General features: G+C 40.4%; 1 protein-coding gene across 1 annotated transcript in view; it reads left to right on the forward strand.

The window, feature by feature from the left end:
- Positions 1 to 19,398, forward strand: part of lrba (LPS-responsive vesicle trafficking, beach and anchor containing) — a 166,377-nt gene that overhangs the window by 109,513 nt on the left and 37,466 nt on the right. Inside the window, exons 40-45 of the mRNA XM_029509480.1 lie at positions 9,951 to 10,068; positions 10,223 to 10,325; positions 12,055 to 12,170; positions 12,251 to 12,363; positions 17,584 to 17,724; positions 19,049 to 19,168. Coding sequence (XP_029365340.1) covers positions 9,951 to 10,068; positions 10,223 to 10,325; positions 12,055 to 12,170; positions 12,251 to 12,363; positions 17,584 to 17,724; positions 19,049 to 19,168 — 711 coding nt within the window. The remainder of the gene's footprint in view (positions 1 to 9,950; positions 10,069 to 10,222; positions 10,326 to 12,054; positions 12,171 to 12,250; positions 12,364 to 17,583; positions 17,725 to 19,048; positions 19,169 to 19,398) is intronic.

The following is a 19,398-nucleotide window of genomic DNA, read 5'->3' on the forward strand; positions in this document are numbered from 1 at the left end:
CCACTATCCGGTCCCTCCGCTCTGACAGAGTACATCCTGCGATGGTCAATAAATTGCTCAGCCACAGAACGACACAGACTGCCAGAGTGATGGGTTGGAATGACCTCCTTTCTTTCTCACCGTCCTCTTTCTTCACTGTCCGACCCCGTCTGCATCAACCACGTACAGTAATTATAGCACCTAGAGGACGTGTCTTCTTATGAGACGCAGTTCTTAGCATCGCAGCCGTTATGTTCTGTTAGATTTTCCTGCCGCAAAGTTAGTTTAATCTTAAACACCATTCCCTCAAGGCCCACTTTGGCTCATCCAGTCATCAGTAAGCCCAATTATTATATTGCTCTGCAAACCTTGCCTCACTGATCTCCTGGCTTGACATGAGGTAGCTTTGTAAGCCGCTGAACTTGAGAGCTAACTGTTTAATGGATTTCCATTTCAATCCACTTCACTCAGGATGAAAAGGAGAACTTTACAGATCCTTAACTTTTTATGTAGCACCATTATAAGGTCAAATTTGGAATTTGCACAATACTTAGGAGAAAAAAAATCTACCAAACTAACAACATACCTGATGATTAGCAAATGTATGTCCTGCATTTTGTTCTATTCATTTTGTTTGCAGTTCTAATTAGACAGTTTAAACCCAGTTCAATGTTTGTTTGTTTGTTTTTTTTAAACCCTTGAATAGATTTAAACCACTGAGACTTCTGCAAAGCAGTCTGATGAATGAGTTGTAACCAGGTAGGACATGTTGAGGAAAGACTATTGCCACATTGGTAACCACATAAAAAACCATTAGAGACAGTGTCATCTGATGCCTAATGATGACTAATGTCTCTCTTCCAATTGCTCTTCTTTCACACACACCCTTGTACACAAGCAGCTAAATCATCACAAATAAATATGCTCAGCCTTTCTCTAGCCCCCTGTTTGTGACCTGCCTTTGGACCTTAACACAACCACAGACCACTGTGGCCGAGACCTGGCTCACACTTAACCAAGCACCTCCAGACAAAGAGCTGCCACCCCCCTCTTTGCACCTGAGCCTAGCCCCTCCATCATGCTCCATCTCTGGGCTTGACTGGGCCAGTCAGGGGGCAGTAGCTTCCCCTCCCTCTCTTTGATTGATCCCCTCTCTCCATCATTTATTCCCTTCGTCTGCCTCTGACACACGTGTCAAAAGCAACACACCAGTCTGATGGATAGGCCTGTTTATGGATGCCAGTCTGCCTGGTAGGCTACTGATATTACAATCAGCACCTGTGTACCTGCTGTTCACACAAGCCTCTGTTTTTCAGCTGAGGTCAGAGAGACACTTGGCTCTGATTGAACGATCGATGCCCAGCACAGCTTATTGGAAATTGGAAATGTAAATGTGGCCTTGTTTTGTCAGATAGGTCTGTGCTGCATTTCAGATGATAAGACTAGTTCTGTGTCATAGAATATATATGTATATAAATACTTGAACTTTAATTTATCAAAAATAAAAGGTGCCAAATGTCTTCTCTGGAACATTTTATTCATTATAGCTACTATAAAATAAAGAGGAAGTCTCAACAACTGTATTTGTTTTTAAAAGGTAAGCTGAAAGCATTGATGTGTACTCTGTAAAGACATCTCATGTACTGGAGGCCAGAATGTTACATCGATGAATTCGGGTGCCTCCATTGCCATTATGGTTAATGACCCATCCAGTCTGGCTGAAATGGCACATCTATAGGGACAATCTGCAGATTACTTACCCATCCAAGACTAATATCTGGTAGACATCAGCACAACAAAGGTTTACTCCTGCTCTATAGTAGGAGTACTGTAGTGAGCCAGTAGCATAAACACAAAAATATTTTTATTTTATTTATTTATTTTTTTTTAAATGAAATTAGAGGATATCTAGTTGTTATGGCTTTGTTTCGTGTTGATGACCTTTCCCAGCGACTGGCTATCCATCCTCCATACTCTGCACATTCTTTTCTTGCATCATAGATTTTCATTTCCATCCATATAATGGGTCGAATAAAATTTCTTTCACTCCAGCAATTACACTCATATTCTTTCTGTGTAATGACGACGTGCTGAGGTCTAGTAAGATTAGATAGTAAAATGTCTGAACCTCGATTGATAATTATTACTCTAAAGTTACATTTAAGTTTTGAACAAATGGTCACTTGATCAGCCCAAATTTGTAATTAGTAAGCCTTAGTAAGGATTAGTAATTAGTAAGGATTTCAGCATCTTTCAGATCATTGTTTTGGTTTTGCAGCTCGCAGTATTCTGTTTGGGTTCAGCCTTCCCGCTGCGATTAGCAGCTTTTCCTGTCTCAGCATGCAGCTTTTACTTAAAAAAGCTTCTACTGTAGGCTACCTGCCCAGCAATAAAGTGCTGACGGAATTGGACATTAACTGGTAAACATAATGTAACATTTAACATCTTGAGAGCTAGGCATTTCCCTTTAGGATTTTAGAGCACGAAAAATAAGCTACAAGCAGAGTGAATATTGGACTCAGATTTGTTTATTGGCTGGAGCCCCAATCCAAATGGATGATAATGTCACTCTGTGTTAGCTGAATGTGCAAATAAACACAATATTTAACAAATATATGAGCTTATTAACATTGCTTTTACAGCCTTTACTTAGCGAGTCAATGAGTAAGTCCTTTACATTTATAAACCTCAATCTGCTTTTTAGTCTGCATATGACACCCTCTGTCCTTAGATCCCTAACTGGGTGAATTTCCAAAAGAAATCTGTCAACAAAAGTAAACATGCACAGTTTAGTTTGAAAATTCAAACACCTTTCACACACAAGTTTGAACAGTTTTCCATGAAGATAAGCATTTTACAAGTGGGATAGAAAAAAACGTGTCTGTTAAAATACTAAAATGAAATGAGATCTCAGATTCATAGTTTTCTACAGCTTATTACATTTTTGAGGAGCAACTCCTTAATAACCTGCAGTGCCTTTCCTTTTAGTTTGTCAAAGATGTGAATCTAATCATTTCTTACTCATCACTTAACTGCCTCAAAAGTATCTTGAATGTGTATTTTTTTCAACACACTCTTACAGTTGTAACTCTGAAAATGCCTCGTCACTGATAAACCTGTAGCTCCAATTGAGTCACCTTCAAAAATGTTAGTCTCCACAACCTTTCCTTTATAAGTGTGCTATTCTTTCCCTCTTCTTTCACTTCCAACAACCGACCACAAATTCCCCAAGAGGGGTGTACTTTTCACCCCACACCCACTTAAGCTGGTGACAATAGCTGGATTAGGAAAGAATTTACTTCAGCGAAGCCTCGCACCAACCCCAAAAAAGCCTATCCATCACTAAATAGCAAAATGGGAGAATGAAGGAGACCGGGGAGAATGCGATAGGAGCCGGTCAGCAATCTTAACCTGTCTGATGTTTGCCATGGCAGCTTACAGGGAGTGGAGGGCCAATCACATCGAGTCTTAAACGACTCCCGTGCCCCATTGGTAGTGCTGGGCTGTCTCTTTGATTTTCTAAATATTGGTGAAAAGCATACATGTTCTCTTTCACATTTTCATGATGTGCAAATGTTTACTGATAAATGAAGGAATATATTTAAAGTCTTTCTATCTAGTCTCAAAGGTCATTTAGAAAGATCATTTGAGTTCTTATATCAGGCTGCTGCTACCCGAGATGCTTGTGTACAACATATCCACATCCAAAACTGACCATTATGGCTTATATTTGTTGCTTGGCTATTGTAGTCCAGCTTATTAGCTCACTCTGTGACTTTATAGAATGGAGATCCTGTAAGATTCAAACTTAACGTTAGCGTTAAAATGAAGAAGATTTGAAATGTGCATTGTGATAATGCAAGGACAGCAGACAGGATCTTCTCAATTTGTGAATGTCTGCTGCTTTTCAGATCCTTCTTCCCCTTACTTGTGTAGTCTTATCCCTCCTTTGTTCCTCACCACCTTTGAGCTATCATCTCTGGCCTTTGTGGCTCCATCCTAAGCTGCGATGAGATAAAAAAATAAATCCCTGATCTTGAATATTTAAGAGGAAAAAAACTACTTTGTATTCCATGTTTATGTATTAGTGTTTCATTCGGCCACTTTGGCATCTTTTTATATCCCAAGGTCCTTCTAAGGCTATCGTCCTTGCAAGGTTATGCCTGAAGGCTGAATGTCTAATGAATTAATGCCCTGAAGTCTTCACTTCTCTACCAATTAACCCCAAGACCAGTGCTGCAGTTCCCTAAATCCACACAAGATATTTTTTTTGTTCCCACTTCAAAAAGGCTAAGCAGCAAATAAAAGGAAGGGAGAAAAGGCTAACCAGTTAGCAAACATTGAAAAGAGTCAGAAAGGAGTTTAATCCTTATTAGGCTAAATTCAGACTAAATGGCCCCAAAGATCCTTTCAAAGGAGACTTTCTTCAGGGAGTGCAAACTCTCACTGGGTGATGTTTAGGACTGAATGCTTTGAGCCTTTTAGCCTTCATAACCTTACACTCGCTGCAAGCTGGGCTTATTTATTTTGCTTTAATTCTCAGCTTCTTAGTTGTGTTTATTTCCCTTTTTTGACCTTGTAGTTTGTTTTACTTCCCCTGAGGTAAATACGGCTTTATGTGTAACCAGTGATTACATCTTGAATTAATTACATGATGGTAGAATAAGTGTGACCATCACTTATAGGGAATAACAAATGGTTTTGACTTCTGATTCTGAATTATATTCACAATGCATGACAGATGCTCTTTTTATAAAGCTCTATTTTACTCTATTCTGTTCCCTCTTTTGCATTGACTGTACATAAAACCCAGATATATTGCCCCTGAAGAGAGGGTAATGTATGTTGGCTGCTTATTCAGTTACATTTGTCAATATTTGCCAAAAGTGGTATGTTAAAGGTGTAGTTTAACATTGGAAACACACCTTTTTCATGTTCTTGCTGAGAAGGCGATATGGCAATCAATACTTCCACTGTGTGCATCTGTTCGGTGTGGAGCTACAACCAGTAGCTTGTTAGCTTAGCTTATTTTAGCCTAAAAAGTGAAAAGAAGGGGAAACCACTTGCCTGCCACTCTCCAGTGAATACCTCAAATGAGAAACGGCATTTGCACTGGAACATTATTTAATTAAGCAGTAGGAAATCTTGGTTGGGCAGCTGCTATTTGAAATCTTATCAACCACTGGAGACTCCAGAGAGATCATCTTACTTGGCTCTGATTTCACACAGTCTATTTTATATATTTTTGTGTTTGCACTGCTTTCCCACCGCCACTGCTCCAATATCCAACAGCCGCACACATGGCTGGTTTCATAAAACCATAGTCACAAAGGCTTGAAGATAACAACTGAAGTGTGAAAGTAGAGTCATGTGGCTGCACTGTCTTAAGGTCATAAGTTTTCAGGTTCTTATGATTAGAGAGCGTTGTTTTCCTCTTGCATGGCTGAATTATTTTATTAATAAAGCAAGCTACCAATGCTCTGTTGATTGAACTACATACCCCTGACTGAAAACATGCTGGTGCATTTGTTTTTATTTCGCTCCAGCACCTCCAGTGTCCTCTGTTCTTATGGCTCTCTCTTTCTATATGTTTTTTTTTTTTCAAGCTATCACTCAATCTCAAAAGCAAAATCTGTCTTAATTGGCTCCAGAGGGCTCGGGGAGGCTTTGTGTCAGCAGTGATGGGGGTCCTGATTGGTCCAGAGACACAGGCAGCCAACAGATCCTTGTTAGTGTGTTGGGGCCCTTTGCCTGCTCGTTAGTCCGATGAACTCATTTACTGATGGGGGGTGACAAGGCCTCGTTTACCAGTGAGGAACAGAGGGTAGGGGGTGGCACAAAGGGGGAGGAGGAAAACAAGAATATTGATATGGAAAGGGGACAGTGTTGGATAATAACAGGTCTAATATTTAGGACGCACCAGATGAAAGTGTCAAAAAGCTCTTAAATGTCAGGTTGGGTTTGTCTGCGCTTTGTTTTTCATTTGCTGCTGCAGTAAAAGTGCATCTGGTGTCTCGGTCCACTGAAATTCTCTTTATTGTAGATGGCTTGTTTCTGTGGTCAGCCAAGTGAGGGGAAAATGACAAACAGCATGTCACTGATGTAAATATATGCAGCGGTTTACTTTGTGTATGCAACTTTTGAATGAAAAAAAGGGAAATCTCATTTAAGTAATAAAAGCCTGTTTCCTCTGCCCATTGTTTACATATGAAAGTTGTTTTGTGACGAGTGTTTCAGCGTGGAGCTGCGTGTTGAAGAGTGGGTGGCTGTTGGGAAACGAAAAGCAATAAGCAACTCCACACGCTGATAAGTCCACAGGTTTTTTTTTTTTTTTTTATGAATTCTATCAAGTTCTCCCAATACCGCTTGTCCCTCGTCTCTGTTTTGATGTTGATGGATCACCTCTCTTCCTCCCGCTCATTAATTTCATCACCTTATCTCCCACACCACTTCATTTGACCAAAAGGTAATAATAAATCCCTCATCCATTATCCTTTAACTGAGGCAGCCATGCGGAAATACTTAATAACAGGCAACAAATTGAACTTCAATCACCTCATTTTCCTACAAGGATGCACGGCACATTACACTGAACCAGGGAATATGAATGTAGCACTTACATCACACTTTACATATAATTTCAAATACTTTTTAAACAACAAAAAAAAGATCAGTTCTTCAATTAGACTTCTTTTTCACATTCTATGAGAGATATAAGTTTACTTATTTCAGTGCCAGCAGTAGATTCTGTCCTCTTAAACTCAAGAGTCTTATCAGTCCCAACCCTCTCACACATACACACACACACACACACTCTCTCTCTCTCACACTCAGCCTAACCAAAAGCGAAAGCAGTTGAAAGCCTCATCTATCTTGAACCTTGCTGCTGATAGCTGGTTTGTTGCTCTCTTAACTCTTTCCTTAATTCAGCGCAGTTTCAATTAAATTTCATCTGTATCTCTGTGTTCCTCCAGCTAGTAAAAGCGACATGGCTTGCAAAGGAAAGCATGATGAGAAGAAGTGAAATTGTGCATGTTTGTTTGTGTGTGTGTGTGTGTCTGGTCACACACCATAGCCACAGTCACTCGTTCCCTCTTCGTGTGTCCCTCTTCATTCTCCTGTCTTTTGGGCATCTGACAAAGACAAACGACAGAGCTTCAGAAATGAGCAGCAGCCCGGCACACAAACAGGTTGAAAGTGGAGGAGGGAGAGATGTGAAGAGGCAGGCAGGGAGAAAAAGAATTGCAATCAAGGCCAGTTCCTTTGTTTTTTGTTTGGCTGTGTCCTCTCGCGTGACGCTTTGAAATTGATCTTGGTACACGCCAGACTTGAATCTGTGGATATTGTTCCATTTGAAATAAAACGTGTAAAACTATGCTGTATAATCATGTTGCAAGAGAAGCTCTTGATCCAAATGATATTTCCATATTTTATCTTATTTCATTTTTGTTTTTCTAATTTCTAAACACAACAACCTTCGTAGTTTCCTCTTTTCTGTTATGTAGTATTGGTGTCTCTTTGAGCCTGACTGATCTGGTTCCACCATTACTATTTATCACAGAGGAGTCCAGTGAAGCCATAACTCCAGCCCAGACAATAACCTCCACACAATTGTAATTTGTCCAGACGTGGTCAGAACAGCAAGAGCATTACAGCACGGACAGTTTGTCACACTCCTTGTCATCCACTCAGCTATTTCATCTGCAAGGGAAAGGGCACTGCCGGTAGGGACAATGATCTTGGGAACACAGAGAGCTATTTACAGCGTTCCAGGAGATTCATCGGTCCAGGGGAAAATATGATATCTGGCTGCCTCCGCTACTGTCAGGTCTATCTGTGGAATCAAGCACTGCAACTTCATCAGTTCAGCCCCAGGCATCTTCTTGACATCCATCGCAGGGACTGAGAGTGCTCTTGGGGATGAAACGAGTCAACCACTCCCTTTCGGAGGTGAAAGGTTACAAACCAAACGTTCACTCATCATACACACTAAGAAGGGGATTTCATTTTTGATCAGCTTATAGGACACCATAGTTTTCATTTTTTGGGGGATAAAAAGGAATAAGAAAAGACAAAGCTGCTTGAAAGTACAGTACAGGCCAAAGGTTTGGACACACTTTCCTATTCATTTGAATGGGAAGTTGTGTCCGAACCTTTGGCCTGTCCTGTATATTTGGTTGAGGATGATGTGCTGGGTTTTCAGGCTCACAGAGCTACTGATATGTTGGTCTTAATAGCTATCATGTCTGTCAGTAAAGAAAACAAATCCGGTGTGCTAGCCTGTTGTTCATCAAATAATGCTTCATTATGTCCCCAAACAGTGTGTTTATATAGAATATCATACAGCGGATCTTCTGTTATACCAGTCGGTGTTTGACCCAAACATAGAAATTATCTCATGCTGCTTAAGATGCCAGTGAAGTCTGTATAAAGCCTTGAAGCTGATGAGTAGGTGTGTTCAAACAGCAAACAAATGCTGTCTATCAGCACGTCTGAAGCTCACGTTAAGATTGTTTCAACGCCTCAACAAATGTAAGTTTAAAAAAAAAAAAAAAACAGACAGACAGACCAGCAGTTTCTGTTTGAAATGAATAAGAAGCTCCCACCAGTAATATATAGCTAATATAACTTTATGCAAATGTTGCAGAGTGAGAGTGATTTCAATCTTCACATTGATCTCGCTGCAAGAAGAAATGTTGAAATGTTGCTTTCTATTGCCGTTTTCTGTGCTTCTTAAAATGATGAATAAGAATGTATTAGTTTGTCTCATAAAACACTTCCTTGATGATAAACAGTTGTGTTGTTGGTTCCTGTGACTGCTGCACCATCTATGTGATGGGGTTGGTTACTGCTGTAGTCCTCTCAAGTCCCTGTTAAGGAAGATAGGAGTCTGGCAGTTTCAGCTTCAGTCTGCTTCTCCTGCCCGCTAATCCACATTTAATTGAACTCCAGAGACTTTGAAGTGAGTCTGTGATGCAGGCAGGTTTTATTCCTAAGAGAACCAGCGAATGGGATGCTGTCCCCAGCTAAAGGCCTCAGCTGGTCTGCTCTGCTGTCCCCTGGCTTTAATGAGCTCCTTTAACTTAACACTCGGCCTGGGTTAGTGGCTCGCATCTCAGTATTTTTGATTAATAACGCACAAATCTGAACCATGCTGTGACAGCTTTAAGTGTCCCGTTTACCTTTCTACCAGATCCCTTTACGCCTGCTGTCAGCAGACACCTTTGAAACTACATGCAGAGGGGGAAACAGATGCCTAGTTAACAAAGCAGTGTTAAGTAGGTTAGCAGCAAATCTAAATGCTGGATTAGTAGGAGCGTGAATCACATGGGGAGAGCCAAGCAACTGGGTCTGTCACTGTGATAGCCATCAGAACAAGTTATTCTTACAGCCACCATCATCTCCACAGGGACGGATTAAGCACAGTTCATCGAAGCATTTTCTAATCTGCAGCCGGCTAACATAATATTGCTTGACCTCTGTCACAGTTTCCTCTGTGGGAAAGAGAAAACACTGTACAACACACTCATCTGATTTTTAGCATAAATAAACTTATTGTGTCACACCAGAGCGTTTCTGTAAATTGGAGCCATTTGTTTTTGTTGCTTATATTTGTTGTAACTTTCTGATATTTATCTTCACCTACGTGCTGTAATATGGATTATCCTTTAGTGAACTCAACGTTTCCTTCACTCCCTCTCGTTGAATGGCCTTCATTCTCTCACTAAAGGGATCTCTTTTTCATTGAGGCTGATCAATATAAGACATTAATCGTGCTGCTCAGGCCGTCATGCCATCACTGTGTGAAAAATGAACTAACCTCGCATTCTGTCTGCTCTTCTTGTCCTCCTACTCTTTTCGCTCATCTCTTGCATCGTTTTCCCTTTTTTAAAAATGTTCTTATTTCTTATGTTAATTATTCAGTTTGAATCTTTTGCTCACCTTCATGCTTTCCTCATTCTGACTTCCAGATTCTGGCATACACGGAAGGTCTTCATGGAAAATGGCTGTTCACAGAGATCCGTGCTGTCTTTTCCAGACGCTACCTACTGCAAAATACTGCTCTGGAAATTTTCATGGCCAACAGAAGTAAGGCAGCACCCTTATTACCTCTATATAACTGCTTCATCTTGTTATTGTAACCTTGATGGCTATACCAATGTATCCAGCAGACGTGTATTGCAGGAGCAGAGTGGGCGTTTGATGCATTTATAACGATAATGACACCTGTGCCTCCGTACAGCTGCAGTCATGTTCAACTTCCCAGACACCGCCACCGTAAAGAAGGTGGTCCACAGTCTTCCTCGTGTTGGGGTGGGCACGAACTTTGGCCTTCCACAAACCAGGTAGGTTGTGCAGACATACGCATTCAGAAGTCTCTTAACACTGCAGGCTTGTATTCACACATATGTATATACACAGATTCTTATCTCAGACTAGAATGTGAAAGTGATGGGAAAAATATAGAGAAGCAGAGGAAGTTAAATCAGACTAAACAACATAAATGCCTTTGTTGCATCTCCAAATGCTGCGGTGAATTTTCTCCCTCCTGCTCCTCCTGCCACATGCACACGTTGCTCGGTCACAGATTTATTTATTTTTTTTCCAATCCTTCCCACTCTCTCCTCACCTCCCAAACATAATTGGCTTCACACAAACATAGTCCAGTTCATTTATTTATTCCCATTCGTGTGAAGCAAATAGTTGCTTGTACGCCTTCAGGGCACATCCCCCCTGTTCCCCCAGACCTGCCTGCCTCACATCCTCCTGAGTCTGGGCAGCGCAAAAGCCAAGCACAAGCTAAATGCTGGCATATGTCTTGTGAAAATCATGAAAAATAAAGGTAGTTGCCAGGAAGTCTGGGGGTGTATTTGAATTATGTGATAGATTATATGATGGTGCAATATTGACTCAATTATTTTTGTAAAATGGGGATCACGGTATGCCTATTTGCCAAACTTACAAATTTAGCCTAGAGTAGCAAACTATAAAAATGCACAGAACAAAGAACAAATTCAAAGAGATGGTAAAATGTAAAAATCTCAGCTTCATTGTGAATTGTGAAATTTTTGTTATCGTAAATTAAAGTTCGGATGGCTGTTGGGATTTGTGAATGTTTCAGGGAAGTAAAGTGTTTGTGGCTGGAAGAGTCGGGGTCAATGGGAAATGGTTTCTCAACACTAAGAAACACAAAACAATACGTGCAGCAACACAATGGTTGGGCTATGCAATCAGACTGAGGAAAAATATAGTGCATCCAGTATGTAGTCAAGAGTGTGTGTATACTGTATAACACATGCACAGAGTTGCAGTGTGTGTGTGTGTGTGTGTGTGTGTGTGGAGCTCATTAATCAGGCTAGTTTGCAGGCCAGGCACACCTTGCCTCTTTGACCTAAGGACAGCTGTACAGGCCAGTGCAGTGTACACATACACACACATTAGCTTCTACAGCCAGTACCACACAAATGAATCCAGCAATAATAATCACACAATTTCATTTTATTCTACTTAATATTTTTTCTCCTTTCTACTCTTCCTTTGTAAATATTGTGATGTAATCAATTGAAGATTAGAACAAAAATAAATATATATAAAGTGAATTCATATACATTATTGCCTGATGGCAATAAAGAATCTAAGAAAGAGTGTGGCATTTCATACACTTGCATTTTCACCTTTAAGAGTCCTAATGAGTATAATCTTACACCATGACAGTGATTAATTCCATCATTTTCTTTTGTTTTAATTGGACTGGGGGTCATTCGTTTTTGTCCTACAACTTACATCATGTTCTGCAGTCTTGTTTGTGTGTGTGCACGTGCACACAAATATGTGCATATGACCCAATTTATTGCATATTTGTCTTCTTAATTAGAAGTAGTGAAACATAAGTAGATTTTTCATTTAATGACATTTGTATTGCTAAGGTCTAATAAAGCCTGAGGCTTTTTTCAGCCTAAGCAGTGCTGTGATGTTGAGTGATTTTGTCCATACTGTGTCTACACCATACTCGTACAGTGTAATCCAAAACTCACCAGTGCAAACGTGTTTATGTTTGTGTGTTTGTCTCTATAGGCGAATCTCTCTGGCCACACCAAAACAGCTATTCAAAGCATCCAACATGACCCAGCGCTGGCAACGGCGGGAAATCTCCAACTTTGAATACCTTATCTTTCTCAACACCATCTCCGGTGAGGACAACACCAACCACCAGTCACCAGAGGACACGTTTACAGTCACAAAAGTCTCATTTTTTTTTTCCTTCCACTAGGTCGGACTTTTAATGACCTAAACCAGTACCCAGTCTTCCCATGGGTTATCACCAACTACGACTCAGAAGTACTTGACCTCACGCTGCCCAGCAACTTTAGAGATCTGTCCAAGGTAAAATGCCAAAGACACATCCTCTTCTCTTAAGCTTCTTCATTCTAAAGAGAGAGAAGATGTGTGTGTGTGTGTGTGTGTGTCAGTTGAGTTGCCGTGTAATTGCCATTGATCATAGTTTAGTGAACTAGCTTAATCACTGATTGCTATCTTTACACTGGTGTCGCTATGTCTTTCTAACCCTTTCTGATTCATTACTCTTAAAATAAAATGCTCAATGTTAATACAAAGTTTAAAAGCAGAATTACTGAGATGTTTTTTTTTTTTTTTTTTTTTTTTAGAAAGTTCAACTATTTATTGTTCTATCATCATCAACCCTAATCTCTTGCGATAATTGTATTTTATCCTCTATATGCAAATATAATGAGCACATTCTGAGTGGTCTACCTAATGGATACACTGCATGAGTAGTTGCAGAATTTGTTTGTCGAGACAGACTTGTTCTGTTGCATTTAAAGCAGGTTTCAAATCAAATCAGCTTTATTTGTATAGTGCCAAATCATAACAGGTTTAATGTCCTCATATTTTCTTTCTGTAACATTCATTTATTGCTTTAGGTATTATTTTCTATTTATAATGGATAGTTTGTTGTCTTTCAAGTTTGACCTACAACACCCCAGGAAGTGAAGTAATGCACTCTGGTAGCTCCAGGCATCAAGTGATTGGGTTTACAACAATGAAACCTGCCCTAAGATTCTCCCTGGCACATAAATATGCACACTTTTAAAATAGCTTGAAAGAGTCTCCCCCATATTGTAAGTAGACATGCAATTATTTACTTGCATGAACTTTCTCCCTTACACATGCAGAAAAGAAGTTGAAAAAAAAAAAAAAAAAACCTCTAAAGATTTCCAGCTGCCCTTGTTGGACTGAAGATCAGTTGTGTGCAACAGTGTCCAGTGGTGGGAGGACAGAGGATTAGTTTTAGCGTGAGATGATTGAGCAACTGTCAAGCTGCTGGAACCAAAATGGCTGAATAAATCAGCCACGGAAACAAAAAGGCATGTGTTAATGGACAGGGGATACATTGGAGGAAATGTATTTTCGAGTTACACTTGAGGGCATTTGTTCAGGTCCTGGGGTCATCCATGCTTACGCAGGGCAAGGGAGGGGTGGAGGTCCTCATCTCCTAAGACGAATGGCAGCAAATAACTTTTAGGCTGGAATTAGATTAAAAAGTAAGGAGCTGGAGCATTTTGGTTGTGTTGGTACCAGAATTTGTAAACTGGTGCTGCTATGTTGAATTTTCAATTATCTCTTCCCTCGTCCACTTATTCTGTCTCACTTACAAAAGATAAAGACAGCGTAACTGCGAATTCACTGTTCGCTAGTTCACAATCTGCACAGCCCTGAAAAAATGGCCCATAATAATAGCCATTTTACAATGTGACCTGCAAGAAACTTGTTCTTGCATGTATTTGATTGATGTTCCAGTATGATGTTGCTAGGTTGTACCAGCTTTAATTTTTTTAAGATGATGCTGGAGCCTGGAATGTTGGGAGCCTATCAGTAATCATTAATCCATAGAAACTGAGGAACCCTAACCCTGTTGAACACAATCATGCATTAATCATCCACTCACAGGTTCAGAATTTCACACTGTGCTGTCATAGAGATTCAAAAACCCCCAACAGTCAGCTTCTTGTCCCTTAGGTTCTCCTTAGTCCTGCTTTCACTTTCAGTCTGCTCCTCTGAGTCTCCATCCTCTGCTTTTATCCCTCCCTGTGTAGTTTTCTCCACAGTATGAAGGTGCATAATTTCTCTGTTTATCTGGGTTCATGTTGCCCAGTAGGTTGAGGTGTGACAGTTGTATTTTCTTCACTAACACACACACAGGCTCACACGAACATGCAACTCTTCTTCTGTTTTTTCGCCTGTTTCTGCCTTCTACTCTTTTCCTTTGCACTGCCTTGGAGTTTAGACAGCTCAGCCTTTGTGTTCAGTCAACCCTCGCCGCCCCAGGGACTGACTGAATCAAGGGGAGATGGGTAAAAGGATGAGAAACAGAAAGACAATCAGAGAGCAAAAGAAAGAGGAGGACAGTGTGTAAGAGAGGAACAGCAGCATCGTTTGCCGTCCTTGTTCTCCTTTCTCCTCAGAGAGCAGAATAGCAGCTGAGAGAGGAGGAAGGCTGGTCGTGAGCCAGTCTTTATTATATCTGTTTTATTCATGTTGTTGACACGTGTGTTAAATCAGCGTATGGCCATTGGACCATGGCAGACTGCAGTGTCTGGAAAAGGGCAAAAAGCGCTGTGCAGACCCTCAGATCAACCCCCACCCACCAATTCTGCACTCAAAATTATTTGTATTGTATTGATTAATGTACTACGTTTCTTTTCTTTGCGAGATAATGTTTTCTGATGTTTTCTCTTTATTGTTTCAGCTTTCTTCTCTGTTTGCCCCGCACTCTTTCACTCTTTCTCGCCCTCCACATATCTCTTATCCCCCTCCTATGTCACATTGGTGGTTGTCTCTTACAGAAACAGGTCATCTGAGAAGCCTCCAGTGACGTTGAGAAGCCAAATTGCCATGAGTGTGTGTGTGTGTCACACACTGTCATCATCCCCAGCACAACAGAGGCCACACAGAATTTATGTTCCCTGCTGCCAGAGCCATTCTGACCCCAGGGACTTTCTTATCATAAACTCTAACCTCAACCTGACATCAAATGACGACCCCCGAGATAACATTGTAGTCACGATAAGCATACACTAGAACAGACTGCAAGTGTTGTAACTCTGCTGGTTTTTCATCGTTCTACCCTTTCACACCGTCCCACATTTCCCCACCAAATACCCTTTGAATGTAGGATGAACATTGTCGGTTAATTAAGTCTTTCACTTCAACGTGAGGCAAGAAGCATCTTCATTCTTATTGTTGTGCAGCTTTTAATGAAGACCAGCAAACAATTAAAAGAATTATTAACCTCTGAACCATACATTAGATAGTCTGCATTTACTTGGTGATAGAAATAGCGAGGATTTATTGAGTGTTCCTTGTACCTTTGTTATAACCTCCTACCCACAGCCAGATCAGCTAATGGTGTATTGATTTCACCATACGGGCCCCATATGTTTATCCCCCTGGCCCTCCACACTATTTTCACTGTTTAAATGGGACATTATACATAAACACTCCTTTCAAAAGACTCTTTAGATTTATGACTCAAAGCCCCAGTGATGCTCAGATCGTTGGTAAGCTATTATACTTCATCATCAGTGACCCATTATTGTTTTAAAAGCAAAGTAACACTTGGTAATGTTCTTATAATAGTCCTCAGGAAGATCCTATTTGGTCCTTCAGGCAGTGTTTCTGTGTGGATGTACACAACATTGTGTTCTCAGAGGGAGGTTAATTTAGAGACAACAAAGTTAGCTTATTAAACAAATTCCCTACTGAAACATTTCAGTTTGGTTGAAACATATGCAGTGTTATGTGGTCCAAAATCCCGATGATCAGTTTAATGTTTCTGTGATACACCATTTGGGTCATGAAGCAGACTTAACTTTGTAGATAAAGGGAGTAATGACTCCACATTTTGGTTTGGAGTGTGCAGCATTTGTTGAATTGTGAAGGAATACGCACAACTTTATTACCTGCCCTTTAGTTTTATTCTCTGTAGCTTTAAATTTGCTCCGTAACACCGTCCACTGTAGATGAAGAAGTGATGCGGACTAATCCAGCATTAATTCACTGATGTTTACCCCCTTAAAGTGGCAGCACAATTTCACTTTGTAGCTTACACTCTGATCTAATTAAGACTCTAAGATTGGTTCATTTATCTGAGAGCTCATCAGACCGCTATTCTTTGCCAGGACATATTAGGCCAATCTCTGGTGGGGCAGAAACAGGCGTTCCATCAACTCGCTGCCAGGCACTCAGCTCTGATGTACGGCGCCGTCACCACTGCGCTGTTGTCGCTACTGTAAGCTAAGAGCGCCAGCCTCACAGTAATTTACAGCAGTAAACAATGCTGGGCACGTGCAAACCAACAGTTCCCACATGCACTCACACACAATTCTCTCTTTCCCCCATTTTTTCTTTCTCTCTCTTTCTCTCTCAGTGTCATTGTGGCACTTTCAGCCTTTTTTTTTTTTATATGCCTCCTCTCCCTCTTCTTTTTTTAATGAGCCGACTGTTATTAGGGCTATAAATCAGAACAATGGGTGTGATGTATAATTCACTGTGTGTACTCACCCACCCCCAGTGGCCCTGAGGAAGCCCACAGTGTATCACTGTCAGCACAGAGCTGCACAGTGTGGTGGCAAGAGGTGTTTTGCTGTGTAAATCCACACACTCTCAGGAAGACTATTTACAAAATAAGATCAAATATGCACACGCCAAACCATAAAAGCAACCAGTTTTGTAAGACTCTTTTCTGGATCACTCCCCCTGAACACAAATACGTGTACATCAGCATGCCCCATTGCACCAATACAAAACAGTAACCATATCACAGATCAATATCAATGCCAGCCCTGGATGAGCCTTGTTGTGACATGCTCCCTATGAAATGAAAGAGATCCAATTGATCCACATCCTACCAGGCCCTCGTCCTCAAAAGGCCATCATTCCATTACCATTGATCTGTTCTGTGTGTGTGAGTGAGAGAGAGGTGATGGGGGGCTTTAGAGAATGAGGCACAGCCAGCAGAAGACTAATAAAATTGAACCACCCTGAAAGTGATTTCTATAAATGAGTATTTAAATAATAGCCGAGTAGCACAGGGTTATTGGTTTTTGGAGAGTGATGGAAAATTAATGCAACTTAACCATTTTTCTAGACTATAAATAGGGCTGGTGACCAGTGTATTAGTTACACATTAATAAAAGTAGAAATTAAAGGAATCTGCAGCTTTGCTATTGATATTACTAGTGGGCACTCTTTCATTGGAGAACATTAGTTTTCTCTGACAGATTACAGCTGCAGGGGCTCTGTTTCAAAGCCTATAAAAAGCACTCTGTGGGAAAAGATTGATCTCTGTCTGAAGGGAAACATCATCTAATATTCATTTGAGATTGCACAAAGGTTACTACCTTCATTTGCCTTGCAACTGTTATGCTGCTAATAGTGCTCCATGAATATATTCACAGTACAATGCACCACTCCTTGCCCGTGTTTGTCTTTATCATTGCTTTCATCGTGAGCAGCAGTAAAAAAAAAAAAAAAACAACAACAATATATTAATAAAATATGTTCTATGTTTCTGTTTGTCCATAGCCTGTTGGTGCTTTGAATCCCAAGAGGGCGGCCTTCTTTTCAGATCGATATGAGTCCTGGGAGGATGAGCAAGTGCCAAAGTTCCACTATGGCACCCACTATTCCACCTCCAGCTTCACACTGATGTGGTTGCTACGTATTGTAAGTGCAACGTTTATTGATAGGTTTTAAAATGACTGGTAATTCAATATATTTTGCAACATTCTTAGTTGATACTTGCATCACACTTTCATATAATCAAAAACAAAATCACATGTAGTCTACCAGAAAACACAGGTGAATCACTGGATTTACAAAGCCCTCATTTACACTGATTTCTTGATTTGCCAGAGGGCACAGCAGTAAGCACATTGACGTTATTAAATCAAAGCAAAATATATATACATCTTGCTTTGAAAAAAAAAAAATCAAAGCTATATGATTTTTTTTTTTTTTACAGAATTTCTATGAAATTGGGAGAATGTCACATGCATATCGTTCACAACACTGTATACTGTATGTTCTTTCATTGTAATGATACAACAACACAGACAATGCAAATGATCAAGATTCACAAGTATTTTATGTGATTTGCTGGGTTTTTGAGGAGCATGTGCAGCATATGCACTAGAGTACTCTCTGACGGTACCTTTGAATGGACGCCATCAATCTTTCCATACTGCACTCAAGGGAAAGGGAGGTTACTAAGTTTCTCCAATGTGCAGTTTTCTGCTGTTATTGTCCCAGTAGCTCACTGTCTCAGAAACTCCCAGTAGAGTTACCTCATTGATCCCTGCACATCATTAGAAGGCTTATTCCAAAGCCACTTTACCAGAAACCCTCGCTGACAACTCTCACTCAAAGATTAAACTTAACATCAGAGAGGAACTAAAAACTGTTTGTATACTCATAGTTGCTCGCTCTGTGTATTGTTGTGGAATTTTACAGCACACGGAATCCTTTTCCTCTTTTTCAAAGGAACAATGCAGCACATTGTGGTTAACTTCTTGGTTATTTTTTGTTGCAAATGAACCTTACGTCATTCCAGGCTGAACTTAATTAGCTATATACAACATTAGTGTGTAGCTGTGGCCTAGCATATTATGTCCAAGTCACTTGGGGGCTACTGCATCAGAGAGACAGCTATTGATCTGTTCTAACAAGATTATACATGATTAGAAATGCATCAGTAACACAAGTGTATTGGCTTTGGTAGCTCACTGGGATCATTGTTATTTCACTTGTTCATTTTTGGCTTTCGGTTTGCTAGAGGGTGTGTAAAAAGAGTAGATTTGGTTCACATCTGTCAACATAGTGTTTTGTTGAACACAAAGCAAAACATTCTTCCTCTCCTTTTTTTTTTTTTTTTATTGCTCAACAAAGCAGCAATTTTTGCCATTACAATAGATGTTGTCAGCTGCAGCAGCACAAGGCTGAGCCGAAATTTAGAGTATGTTTTTTGTTTGTTTGTTTGTTTTTTCAACAGGAACCCTTCACTACATTTTTCCTCAACTTCCAAGGAGGAAAGTTTGACCATGCTGACCGCACCTTCTCATCAGTGTCCCGGGCCTGGAGGAACTGCCAGAGAGACACATCTGATGTAAAGGTATTGTGCAAACACACACACACACACAGACATACCCACAAACTGACAATAGGTCAGAAAAACGTCCTTTTAAGATGCTTGACTCATAAGATGGTTCGAAGTTAGAGGACATAGAGGACTGAGCATCGCAGGAGAATAAATCCCCATCCAGAATCCTTACAGACAAAGAAGAAAAGCTTTAAAAAAGTCTAGTCACTACCAATCATTGTCCCTTTGCAATGAAAGCTTCC

The sequence above is a fragment of the Echeneis naucrates genome, chromosome 1, assembly GCF_900963305.1.
Source record: "Echeneis naucrates chromosome 1, fEcheNa1.1, whole genome shotgun sequence".
In the NCBI taxonomy this organism is placed as follows: Eukaryota; Metazoa; Chordata; class Actinopteri; order Carangiformes; family Echeneidae; genus Echeneis; species Echeneis naucrates.